The 26964-nt window shown below is 38.5% G+C and overlaps 1 protein-coding gene and 1 long non-coding RNA gene across 2 annotated transcripts in view; one reads left to right on the top strand and one right to left on the bottom strand.

The window, feature by feature from the left end:
* LOC121875679 (transforming growth factor beta regulator 1-like) overlaps positions 1-11651 on the top strand; it is a 24312-nt gene extending 12661 nt beyond the window's left edge. Inside the window, exons 9-12 of the mRNA XM_042380299.1 lie at positions 754-918; positions 1615-1737; positions 2760-2889; positions 11306-11651. Of these exons, the coding sequence (XP_042236233.1) occupies positions 754-918; positions 1615-1737; positions 2760-2889; positions 11306-11425 (538 nt within the window). The 3' untranslated portion in view covers positions 11426-11651. The remainder of the gene's footprint in view (positions 1-753; positions 919-1614; positions 1738-2759; positions 2890-11305) is intronic.
* Positions 11652-17560: 5909 nt separating this feature from the next.
* Positions 17561-20371, bottom strand: LOC121875610. Its single transcript, XR_006090643.1, has 4 exons — positions 20271-20371; positions 19636-19742; positions 19260-19399; positions 17561-18470 (listed from the first exon to the last, which is right to left on the bottom strand). It is a non-coding gene; the product is annotated as an uncharacterized LOC121875610 (long non-coding RNA).
* Positions 20372-26964: the final 6593 nt, after the last annotated feature.

Here is a 26964-nt window from a genome sequence, read left to right as displayed (position 1 = left end):
ATAGTGATATTAAGTGTGCCATGGAGTTTGCAGAGAAAATTAAGTCCGTCCTTTCCCGCGACAATGACGATGACCGCTATGAAGTCTTCCATAACCGGCTGGTGCAGGCTATGGAGCCGTACATCACGGTGTATCACGACAACATCAACGCCAGCCGTCAGCAAAGCATAACAGATTTCTTCACCCGCAACCCACCACAGCCAGCCCAAGCCAGTGATAGTGACAGTGAAGTTGACTTTGAGGGATTTGTCAGGGAAGCCCTGACAACTGTAAGTGACAGTGATGATGATTCACCTAGTAATGGTGATTCACCTGAGGGCCAGTAATCTGCCCTCTGCCTCGGAACCAGCCTCCATCCCCGTATGCCGACCCATCTCTTCTACTACCGTAAGTGTTACACAAAATTTTTAGTTTTTTAACCTATTCTTTATTTTTCCTATGTTAACCTTTATCTTTCCTAACCTAACCTCTTCTATATTACTTGTTTTTTCATACCATCATAAAGTTAAGATAAAATTTTTACTACAACATAGTTGTGTGTCGTCAAAAAGTGGAGTTTGGGGATCGGCCTGGACTCCATTTCAATTAATCCCATATGTTATGTTGTTCACTTTCCGCGGGACCCTCCGGGTTACATTAACCGCGTAATGTGAGGACCAACTATATATATATATATATATATATATATATATATATATATATATATATATAGTTTAAGTTTTTATTAAGTTTATCCATAATAATATGCTGAAGCCTTATTAACGTCTTGCAGATTGTCAGTGAGCGTGAAGCATACCACAGAGAACAATGCATTTTCCCAGTTGGTTTCTGTTCTTCTAGAATATTTGCAAGTCTCAGAGATCCATTGAAGCCAGTGCTGTACACTTGCAAGATACTAGATGGTGGCCTCATCCCACGGTAAAGTTATTTGCCGTACACAACTTTTTTTTTCTGTCACTAGGCTTATTATGTATTTAGCTTTAATAAATTTGATACCTTATTCTTTCAATACTGAATGTCATGAATAAAATTTTCAACAAATACTTCAGTTGCTGAGGATCACCTCTCCTTCAGTGGTAAAGATTGAAACACAGGCCAGCTAGTCTACTACATATTAGAATTTTTATTATTGTTATTATTATTATTTTTTTTTGCTTTATTATACAGTATGCCCTCCAAGTTTGCGGATTTTTACATCACGGTTCTCAGTTATTCACGGATGACACCCTCGATGTACCCAAGAATGTCTGTGGGTAGTTTTAAAGTTGCCAGCATTTTCGTGGCTGGGACAAGGACAATAATTTCCTTTACCAGTATTGTAAATATGTGTGTGTGTGTATAGACACATATGCACAGAACACATACAAATAAATAATACAGGTTCAACCTCCCTAATCCGGCACCCTTTGGACCTGACCGGACTATAGAATTTTCCGAACCACAGTTGGTCTTTGTAAAATACATAGTATTATTGTTGTCACACAGTTTTAATGGTATGAATCTGGTGTCTTGCTAAAACATTACACCTGTATTAACATTGTTAACATTGTATAGGCTTGACTTTGTATCATTTATGGTTTTTGATTGACATAATATACTTGATTTTCTTTACAGGTTTGAGGTAGTGTGTGAAGATGAGGAGGATGCAGTAGTGGTGGGGAACTCTCCAGCAGAGTGCCACAACCACATTCTTCAAACCATCAACCTTGCACTTGACATGGATCTGCTGACTATCAGGTATGAAGTGTCACATTGTAGGTATTTGACAACCATTATTCCTATTTATTTGTTGTAGGCCAGAATTATAAAGTTTGTCAGACTTATACTTTATCTGTCAGTATAAATTAAGGATAAAGAGACCTATTATTTCTTAAGAAAACTGTTTTAATATTTAAATCCCAATTAGTTGGGAAGAAAGTAAGGTTAATAAAAGTACCTGTATAGGATTTATAATAATAACTTTCCTGGTGGTGTAGGCTAGTGCATCAGTGTGCTGCTCTCCTGACCCGTGTTTAATCTCATGATGCATAGAGTGAGGTGCTCATAAGAGACCTGTTACGTGATGCTGATATTAAGTTGTCAAGTGATTGTACAGTACTTACTTAGTGTACCTTAGTTGATTTTACATATATTTACTAACCCCTTCATGTACAGCATGCCCTGACAATTCACAAATTTTTAGTTCGCGGTTCTTGATTATTCGCGGATGACACCCTGGATATACCCAAGAATGTCTAAGGGTATTTTTAAAGTTGCTGGCATTTTCGCAGCCGGGACAGGGAGCCATTCGTTCTAGATACAGTACTGTACAAATAAGTAACGACGGGACAATCCTCTCACAAATAATCAGAAACAAGACAACAAAATTTTGAAAATGTGAGACTTACATTTTTTTTTAAATTTGTTCTCTTGTTTCTGATTATTTGTGAGAGGATTCTCCCGGTATTATTTGTTTGTATGTGTTTTGTGTGTGTCTACATACACGCACACACACACACACACGTATACAATACAGTTAAAAGAAATAATTTTCCTATCGGCACACACATAAAGGGAATACTGTATACAGTTCTTTGCACACGAGTAAAAATGTACCCCCCCCTCCCCCCTGGTCAGCAAATGTTATTCACAGATTTGACTATTTGCGGCCATTTTGAGAATCTAGCACCCACAAATTTTAAGGGTATGCTGCACTGCACTGTATTTATTTATTTATTATTTTAGATATTGCATGATAATTATTTCTTAAATTTTGGCAGGCCAGAAGGTAGTAACAGTGAAGAGCGAGGTTGCCGCTTTTTTGGATTGACTCATCCTAGTGTACAGAACGTGCTGCAGGCTTGTCCAGGGGCAAGAAAATGTTCCCGCTACAAATGGGTCAAATTTGAGGTGATTATGTTTCATTGATTGCTTATTACAGATTGTGTTTCTGGAGCCTCCATGTACTGTACAGTATTGCCAGATGTGATTTAAACGAAGGGAGTGTAGTCTTTGCTTGGCTGGGTGGGGTAATCTGTTCCACACCTTCACACCATGATATTTTATGGGGGTCTGGGACCGAGAGGAATGCATGAGGGTTGGTATTAGTAAGTCTGAGTGTCTTGTCTTACATTGTATCTCTGGTTATTCTGGAACTGGAAATAATTATTCTCAATCAAGTGATTAACAGATTTATAAACAAATAGAGTAGAGCAGTATGTGGTAATGTCCTCAAATTATAACATTTTCAATTTAGCAAATTGTTTGTTTGTGTGATCAGTTTTTTTCAAGTAGGTCATTCTCCGCACAACTCTCTTCTGGGCGGTGACCATGGGTTATGTTTTAGTGGAGTTGGAGGCCCTCCATAGTGTGTGACAGTGTATCAAGTGTTGTTAAATATAGTCATAATAGATTTCTTTCATTGCTGCAAGAGTGAGTGACTGATGAGTGTGAAACAGGATACTGTACAGTGGTCCCTCAGTTAACGAGCACAATCCGTTCCAGTGGGTTCCTCGTTAACTGAAAAACTCGTTAACAGAAACCATTGTTTCAATGGGTTTTTGGGTAATTGGTTTCAGCTCACCGAAAATTGCCTAAATTCAACAAAAAAGGTAGAAAAGTACACTTACTTTGAGGTGTGTATGTAGAAGGCTCCTGGATGATGATGATGATGATGATGAGAATTAGAATGGGGGTGGAGGAGAATGGAGAAGAGAAGGCATTGGGGTGGAAGAGAAGTCACCCCATGGTGCCATTTCACCCATAAAATTTTAGTTCTCTTGGTGTAATTCAAGATTATTTTCTTTAAATCAACACTGCACTGCATTATATATTGTCAATATGTAAAATAAATTCCAAAATGACCAATAATTTGCTTGCAAACACAGAAAAAAAGCGTTTAGTTGAAGAGAGTCTCAAGCAAGATGTTACCTCCACTGAAAAGACAGAGAGACTGGCACGTGTTTGGTGTGTTGCCAGGCTGGATGGCGCGCATGAAACTAGATTCCTTACCTTCAATTATGTTAAATAATTGTTAAAATGACTAAAAAATTTAATATTAAACCTTTAAAATTATTGAATAGTATAAACTTCTTGATATTTACTAAAATAGTAAGGAATTTAAGCCCTAAAACCGATTACTGTATTGGCGGACTATTACTACAGCTGGTGGAACGCCAAATGCAAGCGAAAACATGTTGAGGTCGGCTCGTAAAAAACTCGTTAAACGAGGGATTGCTCGTTAACCGAAGTTAAGAATCTTATGGAAGGTAACTCGTTAACCGAAATCTCGTTAACCGAGGCGCTCGTTAACCGAGGGATCACTGTACTGTTTATTGATTTTACTGTGAATAACTTGCATATGGTTTTTCCATTTAAGTTTATCATCGAAAATAACCCCAAGGAATTTAGTATTTTGTTCTTGTTTGAGGACTGTATTACCAAGGTACAGGGGGGACCAAATCTGGAGGAAAGTTTTCCTTCTGTGAAAGATTGTGTAGTGGGTTTTTTCCAGGTTTAAGGTCCGTTTATTACGTATTACCCAGTTCCTGACTTTAGTCAATTCACTGTTCATAGTTCTCATCAAGGAATGGAGATCTGAGTGACTGTCATAGAGATCTATACACTCCTCCATACAAATGTTTGTGGACGATGCTAAATTATTTACAGAGATTAAGAACGAAACAGACTGCGAAGAGCTGCAGAAAGGTCTCGGTGAGCTTCAAGAGTGGTCTAAGAAATGGCTGCTAAAATTCAATGTCACAAATTGTAAGAGCATGCACCTGTGTTGTACCAATGGTAAGTAAGCATATCATATGTCCCAACGGGATGAAAAAACTGCATTAATAGAGACCAAATGCGAAAAGGACCTGGATGTGTATATCAACAATGAATTAATTGAGATGCATAAATATCTCAAAGGGCACTACTCAGTCGTGTGTCCATACCTGGAGCTGGCAAACGCCTGCCCCACAAGGGGTCACAGCTCAAGGTTGAAGAAGCCACAAGTCCAGAAAACTGTGGGGGCAAACTTTTTTAGGGTAAGAATTGTGAACTCTTGGAACAACCAGCCAGTGTGTGTTGTGACGGCACCGAGTGTGAGTTCTTTCAAGACAAGACTTGACCAACACTGGAGCAGGTTCAGATACCTTCAAGAGCCAGCGCAGGCCCAGTACTTGCCAACAGTGCTTAACAGAGACGTGATTGACCACCCAAGCAGCTAACGAGCTGATCACTGGTGAAGAGGATAAAGGTAAAAGTATTACCGGTACTATCATCTGCAAATAAGTTGTATTTTACAAGTGTGCTGGAGTGGACTATAATATCATTTATGTACAGCAAGAATGGAGCCTTGAGGGATGCCATACAAAATAGGTGAGGAGTCAGATTGATGTTTATTATAGCAGACATACTGTTAGTTGTAGGGCTATGTCCCATTTGCAAGCATCCTACAGCTTCGAACGACCAGGGCGTAAACGCGCTACCTACTTTCCAAAGCAACCTGTGTCTCACCTACCAGCATCTTGCCAGTGTAAACATGCATTGCAGATGTTAGCTGGAAATTTTAGAAAGTAATGGTTATCAACATGTGGTACGTGCAGAGGTACCCAGGAAAAAACATCCCATATATCAGAGAAGGATGGAAGTAGTCGAATTTCACCATCTCTACAAGGATCTTCACCAAGATCCAAAGAAGTTAACGAGTACACCCGTATGTATTCTGATTGGGGACGAGGCCTACCCACTCTGTATATATTTCTTGAAACCCTATCCTAGAAATGTTCTAAAGAAGGAAAATATAATTTTTAATTCCAGATTGCCAAGTGCCAGGCATGTTGTAGAGTGTGCATTTGGAATTTGTACAAGTAAATGGAGAATTTTAAATAAAGCTCTTGAAATAAAGGTAGATACTGCTGTTAACATTGTAAATGGTGCTAAACTTTTCCATAATATCATCATTGACACAGGGTCACATGGTCATATGCAATTCAAGAATGTACAGTTGAGAATAACAGAGTGCTCTCTAGAATAAACAGTACACTACTTCACATTCTTCTACTTAAAAGTGAGAGAAAAATTTTGCAGCTTCTTTTATAGTCCACAGATATCTATTTCTTGGCAAGATCAAGCTGTTAACAGTGAAAAATGAAAGTACAGTTTAGCCTTCTTTAATTTTGGTGGAGAATGCAAGGACTCACGCGACTGAGGAAGCAGCAATCAAAACATTTGATCGCTGCTTTCAGGTTGCGCATCTAGTTCTCACTTCCTGGTCACTCATGAACGCTTTGCGCGTCTACATGTGCCGCATCAAAGAAAACACATATGTTTGTCCCCTACACCAAGGTAGAGCGTTAACTCATGTGGTCGCTCAATGCCGCAGAACGCTTGCACACGGGACATAGCCTAAGTCAGATATGAGGTAAACCATTGTGGGATAAGCCCCTAACACAGTAATGTTTAAGCTTTGACAGGAGGATGGTATGGTTGACAGTATAAAAGACTTTAGAGAGGTCCAGGAACATTCCGACTGAACTGACTATCATCAAAGGAGTTTAAGATATCATTGGTAAAGGACAACAGGGCACTCTCGGTTGACCTTCTAGCTCCAAATCCAAACCGAGAATCTGTAAGGATGTTATTGTCACTACAGAAGACGTTTAGTTAACTACATGCCAGCTTCTTCAGTACCTTACCTAAGGCTGGAAGGACTGACATGGGGAGCTAATTCTTGAAAAGACCTTTATCACCAGATTTTTTATATTCTGGGGAATTTTTTCCATAAGAGTTAATGTAATTACAGGTAAATGCATTCCATCGTGTACAGTAATACCCCTTGAAAGCTCAGGATGTGTTCCTCAAGAGAGTACTTTCAACAAATTATCTTGCTACAGTGTAGTACTGTATACAGTATTTGGTTTGGAGATATGTTCAAAACAACGTTATATTTTACCTTTGAGTGATATATGGTGGCTCGGATTTTGCTACTTGTACACTTAGACAAATGATCACTGATTAAACCAGGGCATATGGAGATGCTTTATACATTACAATAATATTTATTAACTTTGCTGATAAAAACTAAAATATTATTTACTAAGTGCTGAAGACAGATCCTTGAGCAGTGACAACAATGGTACTTGAGAGATAGTGAGTGCTGGCAACACTGTTTGGTAGAGCGGGAATGATCATTTGTTACCACTCTGTAATTAAGAGACTGGAAGTATAATACAATGCAATAAATTATTTAGGGATGGGTGTGGAATTTTTGGGGAGAAAATTTATTACTTTACGATAATATCTTATTAATCCGGCACCAAATGAACCTAAATGATATGGGAATTATGGTGAAGTTGCATATTGTCACTATAAAGGGATCGCCAGCTTATGAGCACGGGAGAGAATTGTCCCCTCAGTCCAGTAAGCACTCCCTCCCTCCTTCCTTCCTCAGGGGGGGATCTTAGGGGTCCTGACCCTTCTTTTCATCAGAAAATTCCAATACTGTACTTTTTCTTTAATGCAGTATTGTACTCAGAAACTTTTGTAAAGTAAAAAGTAATTACTATTGACCTTAAAATATCTCTTAATATCAAGTGCACATAGCCTCAAAATGGCCTCAAAATGCCCATGATATTGGTCAGATTTCAAAATAATTTCTGGGGAGGGTTTAACCCCCCCCCCTCCAAAAAAAAAACCTAGCTGGGTGGGCTAGCTGTGCTCAGCGTGTTCCCCTACCTGCAACTTGGAATCCCCCCCCCCATCCCCTTTAATATTCTAGGATCTGCCCCTGCTCCCTCCTCCGCCACTCACCACCTCCTGTCACTAGCTATGCAACCAGACGTAGTTTAATGATTTTTTGCCTCCATTTCTTTACATCCAAACCATCCATTATATAAGAACTTAAATTTTTTGGTATTGGAACTTTTGTGTGATTTTAATATCCAGTAGTCTGGCGAGTCATGGTGTGTTGCCAAACCACTTGCTACCCTCAAATACACTCCATATCCCATAGAGAATACTGTACACCCCTACTGTCTTAATTTTCCTTTATATTTTTATATTATTGTATTTTCTTTATTAATAAGACACATTAGCACATTGAGATGACTTCAGTGCAAATTCTATGGGTACTTACATATAACAATGGCAAAGCTTGCAGTCGTGTCGAGGGTGACTGATGTGTACTTTGGTGTGGTAGGAACTTAACACTTATAGGGCACTTTTATTACTTAATATACTGTAGTTATTTACACATTATATTAGATAATTATAACACTATTTATGCATCATATTCGGATATACACAGACTTATTATAATACATTGGATGATGCAAACAACGTACAGTACAGATACAGGTTGTACCTCTCTAGTCCGGCAACCTCGGGACCTGACCGGTGCCGGACCATGGAAATTCACCCTTTTCCTGGATAGATAGTGACTTGTGCTTATGCTTGGAAGCACTAGCACCACTTTCTCTGCATCATGGTCTCTTTGAAGACATATTGAAGGGTTAAATGTCGTACAGTAGCTTCTCAAATTTCGCAAGTTTTTAATTCTTAACTTATTTTATTGGAACACACAAAAAAATAAATAAATAAAAATTTTGACAGCGGAAACTTGAATTTTGACGGGTTTGAACGGCACGTCAACGTGCAAACGACGTGCATAATCGTGTAAACAGCGTCATTTCTCTTATGTATAAAAGATTCATTATTGTTTATTACTGAATGTCTTTTTTATTGAATTAATGTGTGTAAAATGAGCAATTCAATTCATTAATAATACGTAGAATATTAAAACACACGAGGAAATGACACAGCATTGTTTTCGTTGATTACAAAACCAGTGACTAACTGGTTCTACATATAAAACTGAAGAAAATAAGACCTTGGCTGTAGCTGTAGTAAAATTAATATGGTTTTTTAAGTAATGTTATTTAATGTTAATAAATGGAACAATAGAAGTAGCTAACGATAATGGTAAAGAAAAAAGAGAGATCGCGTATGTAAGTGTGCATGTGCACACATGAAAACATATCATCATTACAGGTTGTACCTCTCTAGTCCGGCATTCTGTGGTCCGGAAACTCCCGTGGTCCGGAACGATTTTAGTTTGTCCAATAGGTAGATAGGCAGCTTTTTTTTTTTTTATTAACTTATCTGAATTATTATTATTATTACAGGAGTATTAAATTTTTGCCCCTCAGGCCCTAATGTGGGTCAGTGACCTATTCCCGGGTGGGCTAATCCCCTTAAAAAAAAAAGCCGCGGGAAATTAAGGTTTGTTTACATCCGGCAGTTCGGCTGCTCTCTCTCTCTCTCTCTGCTTGTCTATACAGAGTACAACATTTAACCCTTCAATATATATGAGCAGTAAATAAGTGTTGCTTTCATATTCTTATGTAGAGTAATGACGATATATTTTCACATGTGCGCACTTACATACGAGCAGTCTCACTTTTTTTTTTACCATTAATGGTTAGCTACTTATATTGTTCCATTTATTAACATTAAATAACATTACAGGTACTTCAAGCAACCATATTAATTTTTTTACATTAATTTTACTACAGCTAAACTCAGGGTCTTATTTTCTTCAGTTTTATATGTAGAACCAGTCAGTCACTGGTTTTGTAATCAACGAAAACAATGCTGTGTCATTTCCTCGTGTGTTTTAATATTCTACGTATTATTAATGAATTGTATTGCTCATTTTGCACACATAAACATTAATTCAATAAAAAAGACATTCAGTAATAAACAATAATGAATCTTTTGTACATAAGAGAAATGACTCTGTTTACACGATTATGCACGTCGTCTGCACGTTGGCGTGCCGTTCAAACCCGTCGAAATTCAAGTTTCCGCCGTCAAAATTTTTATTTATTTATTTATTGTGTGTTCCAATAAAATACGTTAAGAATTAAAAACTCGCGAAATTTGAGAAGCTACTATACGACATTTAACCCTTCAATATGTCTTCAAAGAGACCATGCTGCAGAGAAAGTGGTGCTAGTGCTTCCAGGCATAAGCACAAGTCACTATCTATCAAGGAAAAGGGTGAATTCCATGGTCCGGCACCGGTCAGGTCCCGAGGTTGCCGGACTAGAGAGGTACAACCTGTACTTTACATAAGAATATGAAAGCAACACTTATTTACTGTTCATATATATTTTAATTAATGTTTCTGAATTTGTTTTTATTGAATTAATGTTTGTGTGTGCAAAATTAACAATACAATTTATTAATAATACGTGGAATATTAGAGGAGACGAGACGGCTGCCGGCATTGTTTATGTTAAAGCATACAAAACCAGTGACTGATTGGTTCTACATATAAAATTGAAGAAAATAAGACCCTGATTTTAGCTGTAGTAAAATTAATGTAAAAAAAATTAATATGGTTGTTTGAAGTACCTGTAATGTTATTTAATGTTAATAAATGGAACAATATAAGTAGCTCACCATTAATGGTAAAAAAGAAAGTGAGACTGCGCGTATGTAAGTGCGCACATGTGAAAACATATCGTCATTACTCTGCATAAGAATATGAAAGCAACACTTATTTACTGCTCATATATATTGAAGGGTTAAATGTTGTACTCTGTATAGACAAGCAGAGAGAGAGAGAGAGAGAGCAGCCGAACTGCCGGATGTAAACAAACCTTAATTTCCCGCGGCTTTGTTGTTGTTTTTTTTTTACGGGATTAGCCCACCCGGGCATAGGTCACTGACCCACATTGGGCCTGAGGGGCAAAAATTTAATACTCCTGTAATAATAATAATAATTCAGATAAGAAAAAAAAAAAAAAAGCTGCCTATCTACCTATTGGACAAATTAAAATCGTTCCGGACCACGGGAGTTTCTGGACCACAGAATGCCGGACTAGAGAGGTACAACCTGTATACTGTGTGTGAAACAAATGTATAATGAAAATTTCGTCCTATATTTTTTAGCGATGTATATGTCAAGTAACATATAGCCGTACAACATATAATGAGGACCCTTTATACTCTCAATACCCAGTTGCCCTCTTAACTCAGAACAAGGCCTCTTATGTTTCAGTGTCACATTGCACATCCACCTCACGGTATTCATATAGCTCACTCAAGTCTACTTGTGTCATCCTCTTTAACTGCCCATGTTTGACTGTCATACAACATCACATTTCTCACACAAGCCACATACATTGTTCCTTTCACTCAGGGGGAAGGTTTTTCAATAAAGGCAGTAGCTCCCTAGACTTCCGCCAGCCACTTTTGACTCTTGCAGCTGAGTAGGCTCCAGCACCCCTACTGACAATAATTATTTTTTCTTTTTTGGGTGCAGGTGTGTCGCAGTGAAGCTGAGGTAGAATGTGTGTTTGAAGCAGAGAAGGAAGCATCACTTTGTCATGAGGCATTACTGCGCAATATCCGCTTTGCTCGACACCACGTAACATCACCATGAGGATTGCTGTCTTTAAAGTTTCATTTTAATGCAGACTTCAGATTTGTCAGTACAGTGCTGTTTATATTTTTATGAACTTGCTCACACATGCATTATGCATGCTTTTTTACCAATTAGTAAGAAAATAGTTATACTAAAGCAAATGTCATTGAAATACACCGAAAATCCAGAATAAAGTATATTGTATAATTATGTGAAGATAATAAATTATGTAGGCATATGACAATGATTTGTATTAATACTTCCTTCAGTCACAGAGGTGGTGCTTATTTGGTGGGTTTAGTTATTGTATTGAAGAAGTGCTTAAAATGACAGGTGTCAATTTCTGATTTTAGAGGTGTGTGAGAAAATAATGACCACAGTAACATGCTAGTTAATAATGGGAAATCAAGGATGCCTGGAGAAAATACTACGCTCAATTACTGAATGAGGGGTATGAATGGGACAGAGGCAGCTTATGGATAGTAGAATCACTACAGGAATCATGCCCAAGGATTGAAAGAGAATGGGTAGAGAAAGCAATTGACAAATTGAAGAATGGAAAGGCAGCTGGAAGCTCTGGGATAGTTGCAGAAATGCTGAAAGCATCAGGCGATGTAGGCATGTCAATGGTAACCAAATTGACTAATGCAATCATAATGGAAATGGAATTAGCTGTGATTGTGAATACATACTTAAAAAGGTAAAGGTTATGCACCAGAATGTGAGAACTACAGGGGCCTGAAGCTGATAGATTGGGTTAGGGAAGCTGTAGAATGAGTGATTGAGAAATTAATAAGGGAGAGAGTATCCATAAATGAAATGCAGTTTGGGTTTATGCCAGGTAGGGGGACTATTGAGGCAATATTTATGATCAGGCAGCTGCAAGAGAAATATTTAGGGAAGGAATGAAAATTGTACTTTATATTAACCCTCTCAACCTCGGAGCCTGACACATACCGTATACGTGCATGAAAACTTACACTCAGCCTCAGAGGTTTTTGCCGAAAAATCGTTGATTTTTTTTTTTCTGGGCTCATTTCACTGCCATGGAATTGTTTTATTAATTGTAATGGGGTCTCTTCTCTCGTAAAATTGTCTGAAAATTTGTATGAAACCATAAAAAAACTAAAATTCTTGAAATTTGTCACTTTTTTCGAGTACAAGTACTACAGTATAAGTTGAGAAAGTAGGAAAATGTTTAGTAACATCTTGATTTCCATTCACATTTTGCTTGTATTATGGTGTTCATTGATATGTTCTATATACCAAAATAAAGAACAAAGCATGTGAATATCATGGTATAAGAAAAATAATATAACACAAAAACTCATGGAATAATTTAAAGGGCTTAGCAGTGCACCCTCCTCTCACCTTAATGGCCACAGCAACACTGGCTTCATGCTGGCTACCAAACACAAGATGACCAAAACCGTCTTGGGGAAGGCGATAAGGCCCACACAAAGAAACCGACGTCTGTCAAATGGCATCCAAAGTTCAGTCAGTTTCACAGAATAGTTTTTAAGTTATCTGGTAATATAGCCCATTGGACGCCACGTTGGCATCACGAGGCTGTGTATGTTTTTCTCCTTTTATGTTCGACGCCATAATGGCGTTGTGCGAGGCTGAGAGGGTTAATAGACTTAGAAAAGGCATTTGACAGGGTACCAAATGAAGTAGTAAAGTGGGCAATGAGAAAATTACGAGTCGAGGAGTACCTTTAACAGTGGTTATGGCATTATATAAGGGCTCAGAAACTTCTGTGAGAGTAAGTATGAGGACTCTGAGGTAAAAGTAGGTGTCCATCAGGAGTCTATCTTGAACCACCACCTGTTTATCATGGCCTGGAGGCAATACCATGGGATTTTAGGACTGACCTGCCCTGGGAGTTGCTGTATGCTGAAGACTACTTAGTGCTGATAGCAGGTAGTATTGAAGAGGCAGTGGAGAAATTTAAGAAATGGAAAGGGTGGAATAGAGGCAAAATGCCAGAGTGAACGTTGCAAATTCAAAGATAGTGGTGTAGATGAGGGACCCTTGGTGGAAAGTGAAAAATGGCCATGCACTGTCTGCAAGAAAGGTGTGAGCAGTAATTTAATAATGTACAATGAGTGTGGAAGTGTCAATGAGTTCTGTTACCTGGGTAACATGATCAGTGCCAGTGGGGGTGCTGAAGCCTGCTCAGTTGCAAGTGTCAGAAGTGACTGGAGGAAGTTTAGAGGGATGTTGCATTTATTGATGGCAATAGGATTTTCCCTCCAAGTGTAAAGAAGGACTTATACAGTTAGTGTGAGATATGTGATGTTGTATGGCGGGCCGATGAATATTTCGTCCTCCCAAAAATTCCTATTAGCATTCCGATGATGAAAATATCGTCATCGACTTCAAAACCTTGCCAAAAATCTATTTCTTTCTTGATTTTCATGGTTCAAGTCTCAAAATGTGCACCATTGTCTTCCCATTCTCGGTGCACAACTGTGGTGGACATGAGGTGTTGAGATAATTGCCCGGTGGGCCTGCAAACATCAGATGCTTCCCGCTCCTTTGTGATATTCACTTGTATTTGTGTATGTTGATGTTAGATTCAACTTCATTTGTATAAGAGTATTATAAAGCAATCATTTGTGAAGAAATACACATTTAACAAAAGAAATACGATGGAAAATAATGTCACACACAAAAAAGAAACGCAAACATTTATACTGTGAGTGTCATCAGCTGAGCATGCCCTGCCCACCTTGGGTTGTGGCAGCATGTGCCCTGAGGGACCCTGAAACTGTTTAAGAGGTTGACATAAGAAATCTTGAGCAAGCTGATATGAGAATGGTGAGGTGGATGTGTAAAGTGACACAGAAGGACAGGAGGCCATGTTCAGAGTTGCATAGGGTGGCTGAGTATTGACGAAATTCTGCATACAGGCAGGCTGAGATGTTTTGGGCAAGTGGGGAGAATGGATGAGAACAAATAGAGAAAATCCAGAAAGTCAGTTAAAGAATCCTGTATTTAATCTTATTCTAGACACAGCTATAGCTTCTTTATCAGACAGATTTGAACAGCTACAAAATACCAATAACCTAAAAGATTTGCCATATATAAATGAAGTGAGATTTTCATATCAAAGTTTGGAGGACAAGTTAAGGTATCAAAAACAGTAATATAAACATACGTGAACTCCTTACTAAACCAAATACCCTGTATTACAAACACAATATTTCCTGGAGATGTAAAGCTTCTGATACAGGATTGATTTATTGATTGATTCATTTATTGATATAAGATAATACATCTCAAAGGGATGAAGTGAGGGTGACATGTCAAATCAGTGGGTGGCATTAACCCCTGAGTATTCAAGGCATAAAAAGGTGTCATTCAAAGGGCTATGGCATTGTACTCAAAGGATTCAGTTACAGTTTCTCAGGGGGTTATCATCGTACTCAAAGGGCCAACTCATTGAAGTCATCGTACTGTACTTAGGTGAGTTAAGGATAATATTTAAGATACCTACGTACAACAGTGGTCACAGGAGACTTAAAAGACATACACTTCCATGACACAGGAACGATTAAATTCATTAGTAGTTTTGTTAGAAATTACCTTGTCTAAAATAGATATTAAAAGTGTAATGAAAAAAATTGCTCATCTAAAGTCGAGGAAAAAATGTTTTAGGATTATGTGTTTTTTCATTGTTGTTACGTTTATTTATATTTCATTCATTTTTTCATTTATTTGTAATAAATTCTTTGTTCATATTCTAATAGTTTTTACCATGAAATTTGTGAACATTCATTAACTATTATATTGTGACAGACTTATGAGTGATAATCAAGTGAAAATCATGCTGCAGGCTGAATATTCTATTTTTATGAATAATTCCAATAACAGTGAATAATTGTTTGTCAAATGTGATAACAAATAATGTATTTTGAAACAAATCTGTGCCCATCGTTGAATTGGTATTATCAGTGGTATATAAACTTTTTGGACAGTATATTATGTTACGTTTTATTAAATAATTTCCTCTTGAATTTATTGAATTTGTTTTAAGTGACACCTTTATACTTTAAATAAATAAATCATATTTTTACTGTAATTTTAATGTATTGTCATATAAATAATAAGAACAAGCGCAACAACCAGTTGATAGTCCAAATACCTTGTTTATAAACCCCTGCCCACTGATGACGTCATTACCTGTAAGTCGAATCACACCTCGAATCAGGCTTCAATACTTTGAATCAAAATCCTCACTGATTTTATTTAAAGTACTAAGCAATTAAGCTTCATTAATGTAAGTAATCTTCATTACAAAAGTTATTTTTCGTTGGTGATTAAGTAATTATGTTTATATCTTCATAAGTAAGCTGGGATTCGGAGGGATGACGGTTCAGTTTGGATGAGAGCCTGAGAGGCCTCATTCACACGTCTCAAAGGCTCAATCTTTATGGCACTGTACTGGTACTATTATTGGTTGCTGCTGGTAGCTTCTGATGATAGGTATGTGTTACAACGGTAGTAGGACACAGGAAGAAAAGCACTGTGAGTTGTGAAGCGTCGGTAGGTGCAGCAAGGAGTCATGGACGTTTATGTGGAGTGTGTAATGTCGCCGGGGACGCTGGAGTTGTGGGATGCTCGGTGAAGCAGTGCTGGAGTGCTTGGTATCCTAGGGCTGAGGAAGTTTGAGAGGAGAAGAAAGTCGTAGAACTTGACGGGGTTGGGGACCGTGGAGTGGTGGTCAAGGGGGCGATTTACAAGAAAGGGGACGGCGACAAAGTGATCAGTGACCGCCAGTGAGTATTGACTGATTATACCATATTAGTTATACCATAGCAATTATTTCGTAAACCTCGAGTGTGGATTTGTTCTCTGATGTACGAATTAATTACTGTGTGGCCATATATTGTCCCAAGTGTGGTGTAAAGTACTCGAAGTTTTAACTGATGTTTAACACAACATGATTCTGTTAGTTATTATAATTTCCTATCTGTTAATGTCTCCCATCTTACTCACTCCTTAAAAGACACTTTACTGTGAACATGACTCGATCAATTCTTCCATTTTTCTCCATCTTGTATCACTCAGGAAATTGAACCAGTAACTGAGACAGTGAGGCCCGGCGTCAGATTCATAAGTCTAGGGGGGCAGCACTCAATGAGTCATCCCTAAACATTTCTTGTAGCTTTAATTACAACAAGGAACTTTAGATTTTACTTCGTATAATAGAATTCCAGAAAACATGACTCGCAAAAACTATTTGTTGACTTTCAGTCCGCTTTGGAACTGGGGAGCCGTAGCTTAAATTGGGGGACACTGCCCCCTCCCCGTAGCGACGGGACCTTACTTTTCAGTGAACAGTGTGTGGAGCGAGTGTTGGTCAAGTGAGAACTGGTGTCAAGGCTTCATGAATATCTTATAAAGCATCGTAATATTGTATCTTATTTGTTTTTTCTATTTGTATTGGATATAAATGTTTTATTATTATTATTATTATTTATTATTTATGATTATTATTATTATTATTATTATTATTATTATTATTATTATTATTATTATTATTATTATTAACGGGAAAGCCTAACTGTGTTTCCGATTATTATATTTCGCACTTTCCTTCGAGCAGTATTTTAATAGTAGTGTAAAGAAAGAATTTCGCCGAAAAAGTGCATTCCTGCTCCATATCCTGACATAATTATACTAACCAACAATTCAGCAAATGAGACAGCAGCGGGGGGAATATCGGGCCAATATCACAGCATCGTTATCATCAGTGGGCTGACCTCAAGAACAAGTAGTTGGGAGTGTTTTGGTCTTTTCAATAATTTGTCATCCTTCACGGGCCAAAGCAACACCCTCCCATCTGTTTTTATTCGCTGAATGCATCGGCACTCCATTTTTATTGGTTGAATGAATGAAGAGTTCAATAACTTCTCAATATACGGCAGTCTTACCTTTTTGGTGACATGAACTCTACACCTGTTTAGGGGACATGATTATTATTATTATTATTAATCAAATATGACACGTTTCATGTTTTATAAATATTATTACTGCAATTAGACAAATTATATTAAACAAAAATGTACATAAAACAGACTTCATGACTATTAGGATTCAAAGAAAAGAGCACAAGTAACAAGTGGTATATATTTTTACGTAAATTACAAATATTCCTGTGTTGAGACGTGTTCCAGTCCTCGCACAATATTACTACACAGATTTACACATATCATGAAGTAAGTAAACTCCGCAGGTGAGAACAGAAATAAAAAAATATACATGGCGATTGGTGAATAGGGGGTTAAGGTGAATATGTATTCCAGGTTTTGAGGCCGAGTAGTTACGGTCCACTTATTAAACTGGAGATTTATATATTTACAGGTCTATTATTTTTTCTCCAATTCCAATTTTTGCCTCGGGGTGGTTCAAAACATAAGGAAAGAAGGAAAGGGTAATGTAAAATAAATGTACGTTAAATATAGGTTTTCCGTCATCTAAGTGGTAAAAATTAGGATAATCTTTTTCATTTATGTTTTTTTCTTTTTACTCTTATTTTTTCGCCCCCTAGGCCCCGTTGTGGGTCGATGACCTGTGCCCGGGTTGGCTATTTCCCGTAAAAATATAAATAAAGGAAAGGGCTGGCCAGTAATTGGGAACATGCATATCATCGCAAATTATCAAACAGGCTTATTTTTTTTTTTTTTGGATAGGGAGGGAGGGGGGGGGAGGCTCTACGAAGCGAAGGTCAATGACTCCTCTGTATGGTCTTCTCTTATCACATTTGTAGTTTCATTATGATTATTCTTAAAGTTGCCCAGTGTTTTTCCTCTCCCTCAACAAGCACTAGCTCGATCTGAGGTGGGTATAAAACGTCATCCATTTTATTTCAAAAGAGATCCTGTATTTTAGGAGTTTCTCAAACACTCCTCTTGATATCATGAAGAGGTTTGATTTCTTCTTACCGTGCACAATACTCTAGCCATAAAGTGCGGTTCCTCAGGTAGTCTGATAAACAGTTGGCAGAAACACAACTCGGTGTGAGTTCTTGAACATTAGCGCTCAAGATTGACTCCTGAAATGAAAGGTAAACTATTAAGTTTCAAAGGAATTTATAAGTGACGGTCAATACACTCAAGTCGGCTATTTATTCTTGTAAAAACGAAGAGCCACACTGAGAGATAAATACATATAACTAATGTGTAGTCAACAATCATTCATACATAAAACGTTCAAGTGAGCAATTTTCGGTTTTCGTAATATTAGACAGTTGCCTATGAGGCGAGTTGAACACATCAGCACTCGTGTCATCAACGCCCAGCCAACTATCAATGGCTTATTGTGGAACAAGGTCATTTGCAAGCAATGAGGTCACCTGTATCAGAGAACCATGTTTGTGTGTTTTATGTCTTGTCAGATTAATGTAAGCACTACTTTAACATCAACATCTCTGCAGCCGTCATGACTATTATTTTCGTCACTTTGTACAGATAAGATGAATAACATGAAATTCTTTAAGAACATCCGGACAGTACCGTGTAAACATGCCAGACGACATTCTCCTCCCCTTCCGTCCCCAGTACTGCACTGTACCTGACCTGCTACCGTGACAACTCGTGTGTGAGCGGCGGTAAAGTTGCTCTCCAGACTTTCCTTTACTGCTGGGTCTTTCCTATAAACTTTGACTTGATCATCTTTAAAATAAAGTCTACCGTTTAAAATAACTCTTAAATTGTTCCTTACTTTTTTACTTCCCATACTCGGGCTGGAGCTTTATTTGTGAAAAAATACACACCAACACGCATGCATGTTGATGATTCTCAACTTTATGGGAAGAAAATACTGCATCGCTGTCAGAACTGACCTGTGATGGATAATTTGAAGCCTTGCGCAGCTGAACCATCTTTGTCTGAAGAAGAGAACACAAACGTCTTCGTCTTAGGGGCGTCGTACGTGGTGAGAAGACTCCACTTCTTTTCCTGTATGTTACCACAGTGTCTTATGCTGGGGACATGCAAGAAGACCTTGTCATTATACCGTAGATATGTTTATTTATTACTTCAGGTTCATACAAGTAAAAGCAGTGACAGGGAAGATATTTTCCTTTATCATGATAATGAGGCGTTGTTTTCCCTCAAGGCAGCAACAGATTTAATTTTCATATGGAAGAGAAGGTCGTACAAGTACAGTACATGATTCTATAAAGGAATCGGACACTTTACGGTAACAGAAAGACTGACCGTGAGTCCTCCAGCAGAACGTCATGTTGACAGTCCTTTGTTTTGAAGATAATGCCTCCCTCCACCACCTTAATCTCTGCAAAACCCGACTGTAGTGACTTGGGGATCTGTAACACGGAGTTGAAAGGGATTCTTATTATTATTATTATTATTATTATTATTCTTATTATTATTATTCCGCTCACCTCTCCATTACACCTACACACGCTTTCATCGCATCTCTTCATAACTAAGGTCTAGTTGTTTTACTGCTACCGTCACCGTCAGACATCCCTTACCGTCCATGCCAGTTATTACTCACCGTTACTGTCAGCTGTCTCGCCGTTACTGCTTGGCATCACTCAAGGTACTGTTAGCCGTCACTCGCTGTCCCTGCCTGGTATTACTTACCGTCACTGTCAGCCGTCACCTACTGTTACTGTCAGGCTTCACTCCTCATCATTATCAGCTGTTACTTAACCTAACAGGCGTTACTCACCGTCACTGTCATTCGTCCCTCACCGTCACTTTCGGCTGACACTCACCGTTACTGTCAGGCATCATTCACCGTCACTGTCAGTCTTACCTCACCACCACTGCTAGGCATCACTCACCGTCACTGTCCTTTGTCACTTACCCTAACAGGCGTCACTCACCGTCACTGTCAGGGTACAGGTGACGCCCTCTGGATAATCTTGAGGGAAGTTTGGGGTGGACCAGTAGTCTAATGACCCATGGGAGATGACGACGTCTTTATTACACTCTGTAGATAGATAGATAGACAGATAGATAGACAGACAGACAGATAGATAGACAGACCACTGATTTTTTTTAACCTTTTTCATCGCTGTGTTCCATATGTTAATATTTATTTCACACTCTTCAAATATCATTCTATTGATAAAACTTTGTCTAGGTTTTGGTTGTAAAGCTCACGTGAGGAATTTGATCAATAGGAAGAATTTAATGTACACTCACTCATTGAAGAGGGAGGTGTGGTGGTAGTTGTCCCAGTGGTGGTGGTGGTGATAGTTGTTGGAGTAGTGGTTGACATGGTGGTAGTGGTGGTTGTTGTTGGTTCGAGAGTGGTAGTGGTGGTTGTTGTTGATTCGATGGTTGTAGTGGTTGTTGTTGGCTCGATGGTAGTAGTGGTGGTGGTTGTTGGTTCGATGGTGGTAGTGGTGGTGGTTGTTGATTCGATGGTGGTAGTGGTGGTGGTTGTTGATTCGATGGTTGTAGTGGTGGTGGTTGTTGATTCGATGGTTGTAGTGGTGGTTGTTGTTGGCTCGATGGTTGTAGTGGTGGTTGTTGTTGGCTCGATTGTAGTAGTGGTGGTGGTTGTTGATTCGATGGTAGTAGTGGTGGTTGTTGTTGGCTCGGTAGTGGTGGTTGGTGTCGATTCAATGGTAGTAGTGGTTGTTGTAGTTGGTTCGATGGTGATAGTGGTGGTTGTTGGCTCAGAGGTAGTAGTGATGGTAGTTGTTGGCTCTGTGGTGGTAGTGGTAGTAGTGGAAGTGACATCTGTTGTGGTGGTAGTGGTAGTAGCATCTGGCCTGGTGGTTGGAATGTTGGTAGTTGTGGTTGACATGACGGTAACAGTGGTTGCTGTAATCGGAGTATTAGTGGTTGCAGTTGGCGTGAGAGTCGTGGTTGGGGTAGCACTTAATGGCGTAGTTGAGTCATTAGTATATATGAGTGTACGTGATGTGGTGGTTATGTTAGTTGTAGTTAGAGTGATGGTGATAGTGGTAGTAGTGGAGATGGTAGTAGTAGTAGAGGTGGTAATAGTGGTGGGAGGAGGAGGAGGAGTGGTGGTAGTAGTAATAGTGGTGATTATAATCGTGGTGATGGTGGTAGTAGTAGTAGGGATGGTGGTGGTTGTAGGAATAGTAGTAAGAGTAGTAGTGATGGTAGTAGAAGTGGTAGTAGCAATAGTGGAAATGGTAGTAGTAGCAGTAGCAACAGTAGTGGTGGTAATGGTAGTAAGAATAGTAGTAGTAGTAGTAGTAGTAGAAGTGAAGATGGTGGTAGTAGTGGTGGGGGTTATAGCAGTGGGGGTGGTGTTGGTGGTATTAGTGGTGGTTGTTGTAGTAGTAGTAATAATAGTAGAAGTAGTAATAATAGTTGTAGGAGGAGTGGTAGTAGTGGTAGTAGTGGTAGTAGTGATAGTGATGGTTGACTTGGCAGTTGTGTTCCAGTCTTGAGTTAATAACACTAAAAATCAGACATATTATTAATAAAGTTGGTATCATGAGCTCTATGAACAAAGGGTCTAGTTGATATAAAAGTACCACATCACATAAAATTTTAACACCAGTATTAGACATGTTTTAATAAGTTTTCCTCATCTTTTTAAAAACGATAATTAATTGTTTATAAATGTTCTTTCCATCTGGTGTTTTATTTTTTTTTAGTTTTTAAAGTTAAGCCAGATGTTTATATTCTTAATAACTTTATTATCTATGTTTCTATTCATTAGTTTATATTCATTGCATCCCACTCTCCTCTAAGCGTTCCTATCCTTGCTCAATACCTCACGCTTCTTCATATAATAGATAAATTAAATCTTTCCCCGACATCAAGACAGTATTTCATTAGTTTATACTAAGGAAACAGTCTGGCTGGTGTCGCTTACATTGTTGGGACTCGATGGGTACTTTACAGTGGCAGCGCTGGTGGCCATTCTGTCGCACCTCGATGATAAACCCAGGTTTCTGTAGCGTCCATCAGCAGCGTCCACCCGCACCAACCAGGTCGTGGAAAAAAGAACAAAACATATGCATTAGAAAAGATAATTAAAGCTGTTCTACATTAAATATTTAATGAGTTTTTACTAAATATTCATTGGTCTTTATCTGGAAATACAAGTTAATTTCCTTATACTTGCAATCAAAGTTTATTTTATATCATATTACAACGATTATCATATTACTCACCAAGTCGGCGGCCCATTTATTGTATCTTTCTTGCCAGGTGATATTTGTTGCCGCCACAACACCCACCAACACCCAGCAGGTAACGACACACCTGTGGATAAACCGTCTCATCAACTCGTTTAACTGTGCTCCTTGACACCAATATCTGGGCGGCTACACCTGCTCGCTCGACAGTTATAATTATAACAATATAGTAAGTGAATCACACCACTGTTTGTTACGCCCTGAGTCTCCGTGTCCAGACTCTTCTTCTGTATGAGGTTAAGATTTGCATGGATCCTTGTATACTGTGTAAGACTTCGAAACCTGGTGTTTTTAGTATTACAAATTCAGTTCGGCTAACATAATATAGTTAAGAATATTCTTTGCTGGGATCTAAATTAATTGATTCATCTCCGAGACTTCCATTAGAAGAAAGTAAAAAAAAGGTGTGTACACCCACTAAAAAATTATTCGGCACCCTTACGGCATGATTCAATATGACACGGGAGCCGAATAAGTGTTCAGTGGGTGTACGAGGTATATATATGGTGACGGTCTTAAATGTTATTAATATTTGTTTTCAATTATTTAAATCTGATGCACGAAGAGCAATGGTACTAATGGTTTAAAATACAACTACAGAGTACGGTATTTCCTCTCCCAATTTCGCTTTAAATTCTAATTACATAAGATTAGTTGACGAATTTTAGTATAACTGCGATTAATAACCGAAAACATCCCCTATACCTTTCAAATGGTAACAGTTGTAGGGATTTAAATATGTCAAACGTCGAAAGACATGACCTTCGGCATATATAAATATGTAAATGAGAAGCGACAGCAACCGTCGTGTCATTCCTTGGTGAGGTGGCATCGAGTATCACTAACGAGTGATTAACTTAATAAAAAAACGAACCGGAGATTCTTAAAAACTGTATGACAAATAACAATAAACTTAGTCAGCGTATTGTTGAGAAGTGGTGAGCAGATCTCTGGGACACTGCACATTTAACTTCAAGAATAACACTGAAAAAAAAAACTTTGTCATGGAGGCTATACAGTATTTATAGGCAAAGGAGTACCTCATCTTGCAGACTGGGGTGTTTGGGGGAGTGTCCTTGAGTGCGTTGCTGTCAGGTACTTTAGCGAGGACTTTACAGCCTTTGCGGCGCTAAACCACAACACGGGGAACACTGCACAGGGAGCAGGTACAGTACATCCAAGCTCCGGCACCGCTGACACTGAGAATACTGACCGTGCGAGACACCTGGGACTCAAGGGTATGGAGGTCGTCATGACAAGGGGAAAATTATACTTAGTCAAGTTTGCATTGGGGTTAATGTCACAACTATTAGCATGTTTGAAGTTAGTAACCTGCACTGACACATGGAGGAAGGGAGGGAAGGCAGGCAGTCCTCTACACCTGGTGAGATAATATTCTATGAGATCTTTTGTATAGAGGGGGCGACGTAATCTCCCCTGGCTTGATTGGTCGTTTACTCCATTTGATCATTTCGCTGCATGAAGTATTAGCTAATTAGATGCTGTTAGTAAGGCGATAATCTACCCAGGTCGGGAGAACAACGGGAGATACTCTCACCAACTTAAGAGCACAGTAAGAGATAGAGAGGCAGACTAAACAAACCTTAGCAGTCTGTGAATACAAATTGATTCAGGCTAATAAAATGCAAGAGGATATGAACATGGCAGGTGAATTATGTACTGAAAAAGAAAGAATAAAAAAAAGATTCAACTCTAATGGCAAATCATTTCATAAAGTGAATGTGTGTTGCAATGCAGTTATGAGAATATTGTTGTATATTTGGTCGTGTTGAATCCTCTCCTCCATGTTGGATCCTCTTGTCTATGTTGGAGACTCATGATACTTGTAATTTATACTTCGATTTGTACTTGTTTATATTTCTTGATAATCGCTCTGACGTTAACTCTACTATATATATTTACCGGAGGGAGATGTGAGACAGGAGAGAGATAGTCAAGTTGATTAACGTCTTTTTAAAAATGAAGTGATTTTATTCTGGGTTTTCATCATCCAATAAAAAAAAACGAAATCCAGAAAATATAAACATATACGAAAAAGTGTGTAGTAGTTACGACAGCCTTTACCCTTGGACCGACCTTATAACCCAAGATCGACGAACTATACAGTATACTCGGACAAAATACCCACTTAGGAAGGGGCCTCAAAAAATACCCACGGAACAATAGTCCTTGAACCAAAACAAAAATAATCATGTGTGTTTGAGCCAGGTCCCCCTCACCCCTTGTCCTATAGGTAAGCCTTGACCCACTTGTGACGTATTGGACACACGGAGAATATATATCACAGTGTAAAAGGCAATCGTACTGCAAAGTGTGACACGTGAATTGAGTATGAAGTATGACACTACTTCGGTAAGTTTGAAAAGAGAAGTTATTTACATAGACTGTAAAATGATATATAGTGAGGTGTTTTTTTTTCTCGATCAGATATATTCAGTTATACTCGGGTTTATTATCTACAGCTGAACTATGGAGACTTTTTTTTATAAGAATTGAATCGTTGGTTTGGATTATAACAGCTCTCTCTCTCTCTCTCTCTCTCTCTCTCTCTCTCTCTCTCTCTCTCTCTCACACACACCACTTCTTTATTTCAGGTTCTTATCATTTAGTTGCTGGTGGCGTGTTATCCCTCTGTTGCCTTTAGTTCCTTACGTTTACAATATAGAACCATGATCATATCACTTAATATCCTTATCATGTAGATAAAATTAATCACTTTATAAAAGAACACAAATCAAACTACAGTAAAACCCCTATTTAACGGACTACATGGAGATGAAATTTCGTTATATAGAAGATCTGTTATATTTGATACCTCCATTAAACGAACTATATAGAGATAATACTCCTTCATATCGAGAGTCCTTTAGATGTGAAATCCTCATCTAACGGATTAAATTGAGAGAAGTCCTTTATATGGAGTTTTCACTGTATTGTTAAAAAAAAATATATAACTACACTATACTGTCACGAAATTCCAACTACAGCGGGAACACAAACTCAGTGCCTCGGCTTTCTGGCCACGATTACTTACGGAATGCAAAAAAACAAACAAAAAACAAATTAAATCTTCCTTGGTTGGCTTGAAGGAAGGGACAGGTCTGGCTGTATGTCTAGAGAGGTTGATTGCACTCGAACCTCTATAGGCATGGAAAAACTCGTACTAAGGACTCGAGTGCTTGGACTCTCATTCCTCTTACTGGTCAGGATAAAATATTCTGTGAACTAAATATATAGTTTGTTGGACCTGAGTCACGCTGAACCATCCTGAACCATACTGAACCACCCTGAACCATACTGAACTACCCTGAACCATACTAAAGCACCCTGAACCATACTAAAGCACCGTGAACCATACTAAACCATACTGAACCATACTGAACCACCTTGAGTCATCCTTAACCATACTAAGCCACCCTGAACCATACTGAACCACCCTACCCACCCTGAGCCACCCTGAGCCACCCTGAACCATACTAAACCATCCTGAACCATAGTGCATCACCTTCAGTTACCCTGAACCATACTGAACCACCTTGAGCCATCCTGAACCATACTGAGTCATCCTGAACCATACTGAACCACCTTGGGCCACCCTGAACTATACTGGACCATTCTGAACCATAGTAAGCCATCCTGAGCCATACTAAATCACCTTGAACCATACTGAGCCACCCTGAACCACAGTTAACCACCTTGAGTCATCCTGATCCATCCTGAACCATACCGAACCATCCTGAACTACCCTGAAATATATAGGTGGAAGATGCTAACCTCCAAAACATCTTCACACACACACACACACACAGACTCTCTGACGTCAAAGGAAGTTTGTCTTCGTCAAACTCTCGGATTCATTAATAATTTCAAACAAACTGTACATCCACTTCCGTAAGTTAAGTGCTACTGCGTCATGGAATAGAATGAATAAAAAGTCTTTGGGAAATCCTGTTATTATAACGCATTTCTTTTGTTTTCATTCACTTTTGGCGTCTTGCTAGAATATTAGTGACAAAGACTAGGTACAGATTGTTTAAAGAGAGTATGGATACCTGATGTTGAATAAAGTAAAACGCGCATAGGTAAACCATAATTATTTATATAAAATAATTTCATGTAGATCCACAATGGAAACATAGGAAAGATTGATCTTGATAACACAACAGAGGCAAACACTGGAGCACGATTAAGGTCACGTGAATGAAAGTATCTGCCACTGTTCCCTGTGCAGTATTGACATATGACAAATTTTATATTTAATACATAGCTTAATGGAGGACGAAATTAGCTACACAGTTCTGTTCACCATGACAATCTTCTCTGGTCAAAAGTTCAAAAATCAAGGTCACAGACTCTTAAGCGTCTGTTT

The sequence above is a fragment of the Homarus americanus genome, unplaced genomic scaffold, assembly GCF_018991925.1.
Source record: "Homarus americanus isolate GMGI-L3 unplaced genomic scaffold, GMGI_Hamer_2.0 scaffold22250, whole genome shotgun sequence".
Classification (NCBI taxonomy): domain Eukaryota; kingdom Metazoa; phylum Arthropoda; class Malacostraca; order Decapoda; family Nephropidae; genus Homarus; species Homarus americanus.
The sequence above is the reverse complement of the archived record's forward strand: the minus strand, read 5'-3'. Positions and strand labels throughout refer to the sequence as shown.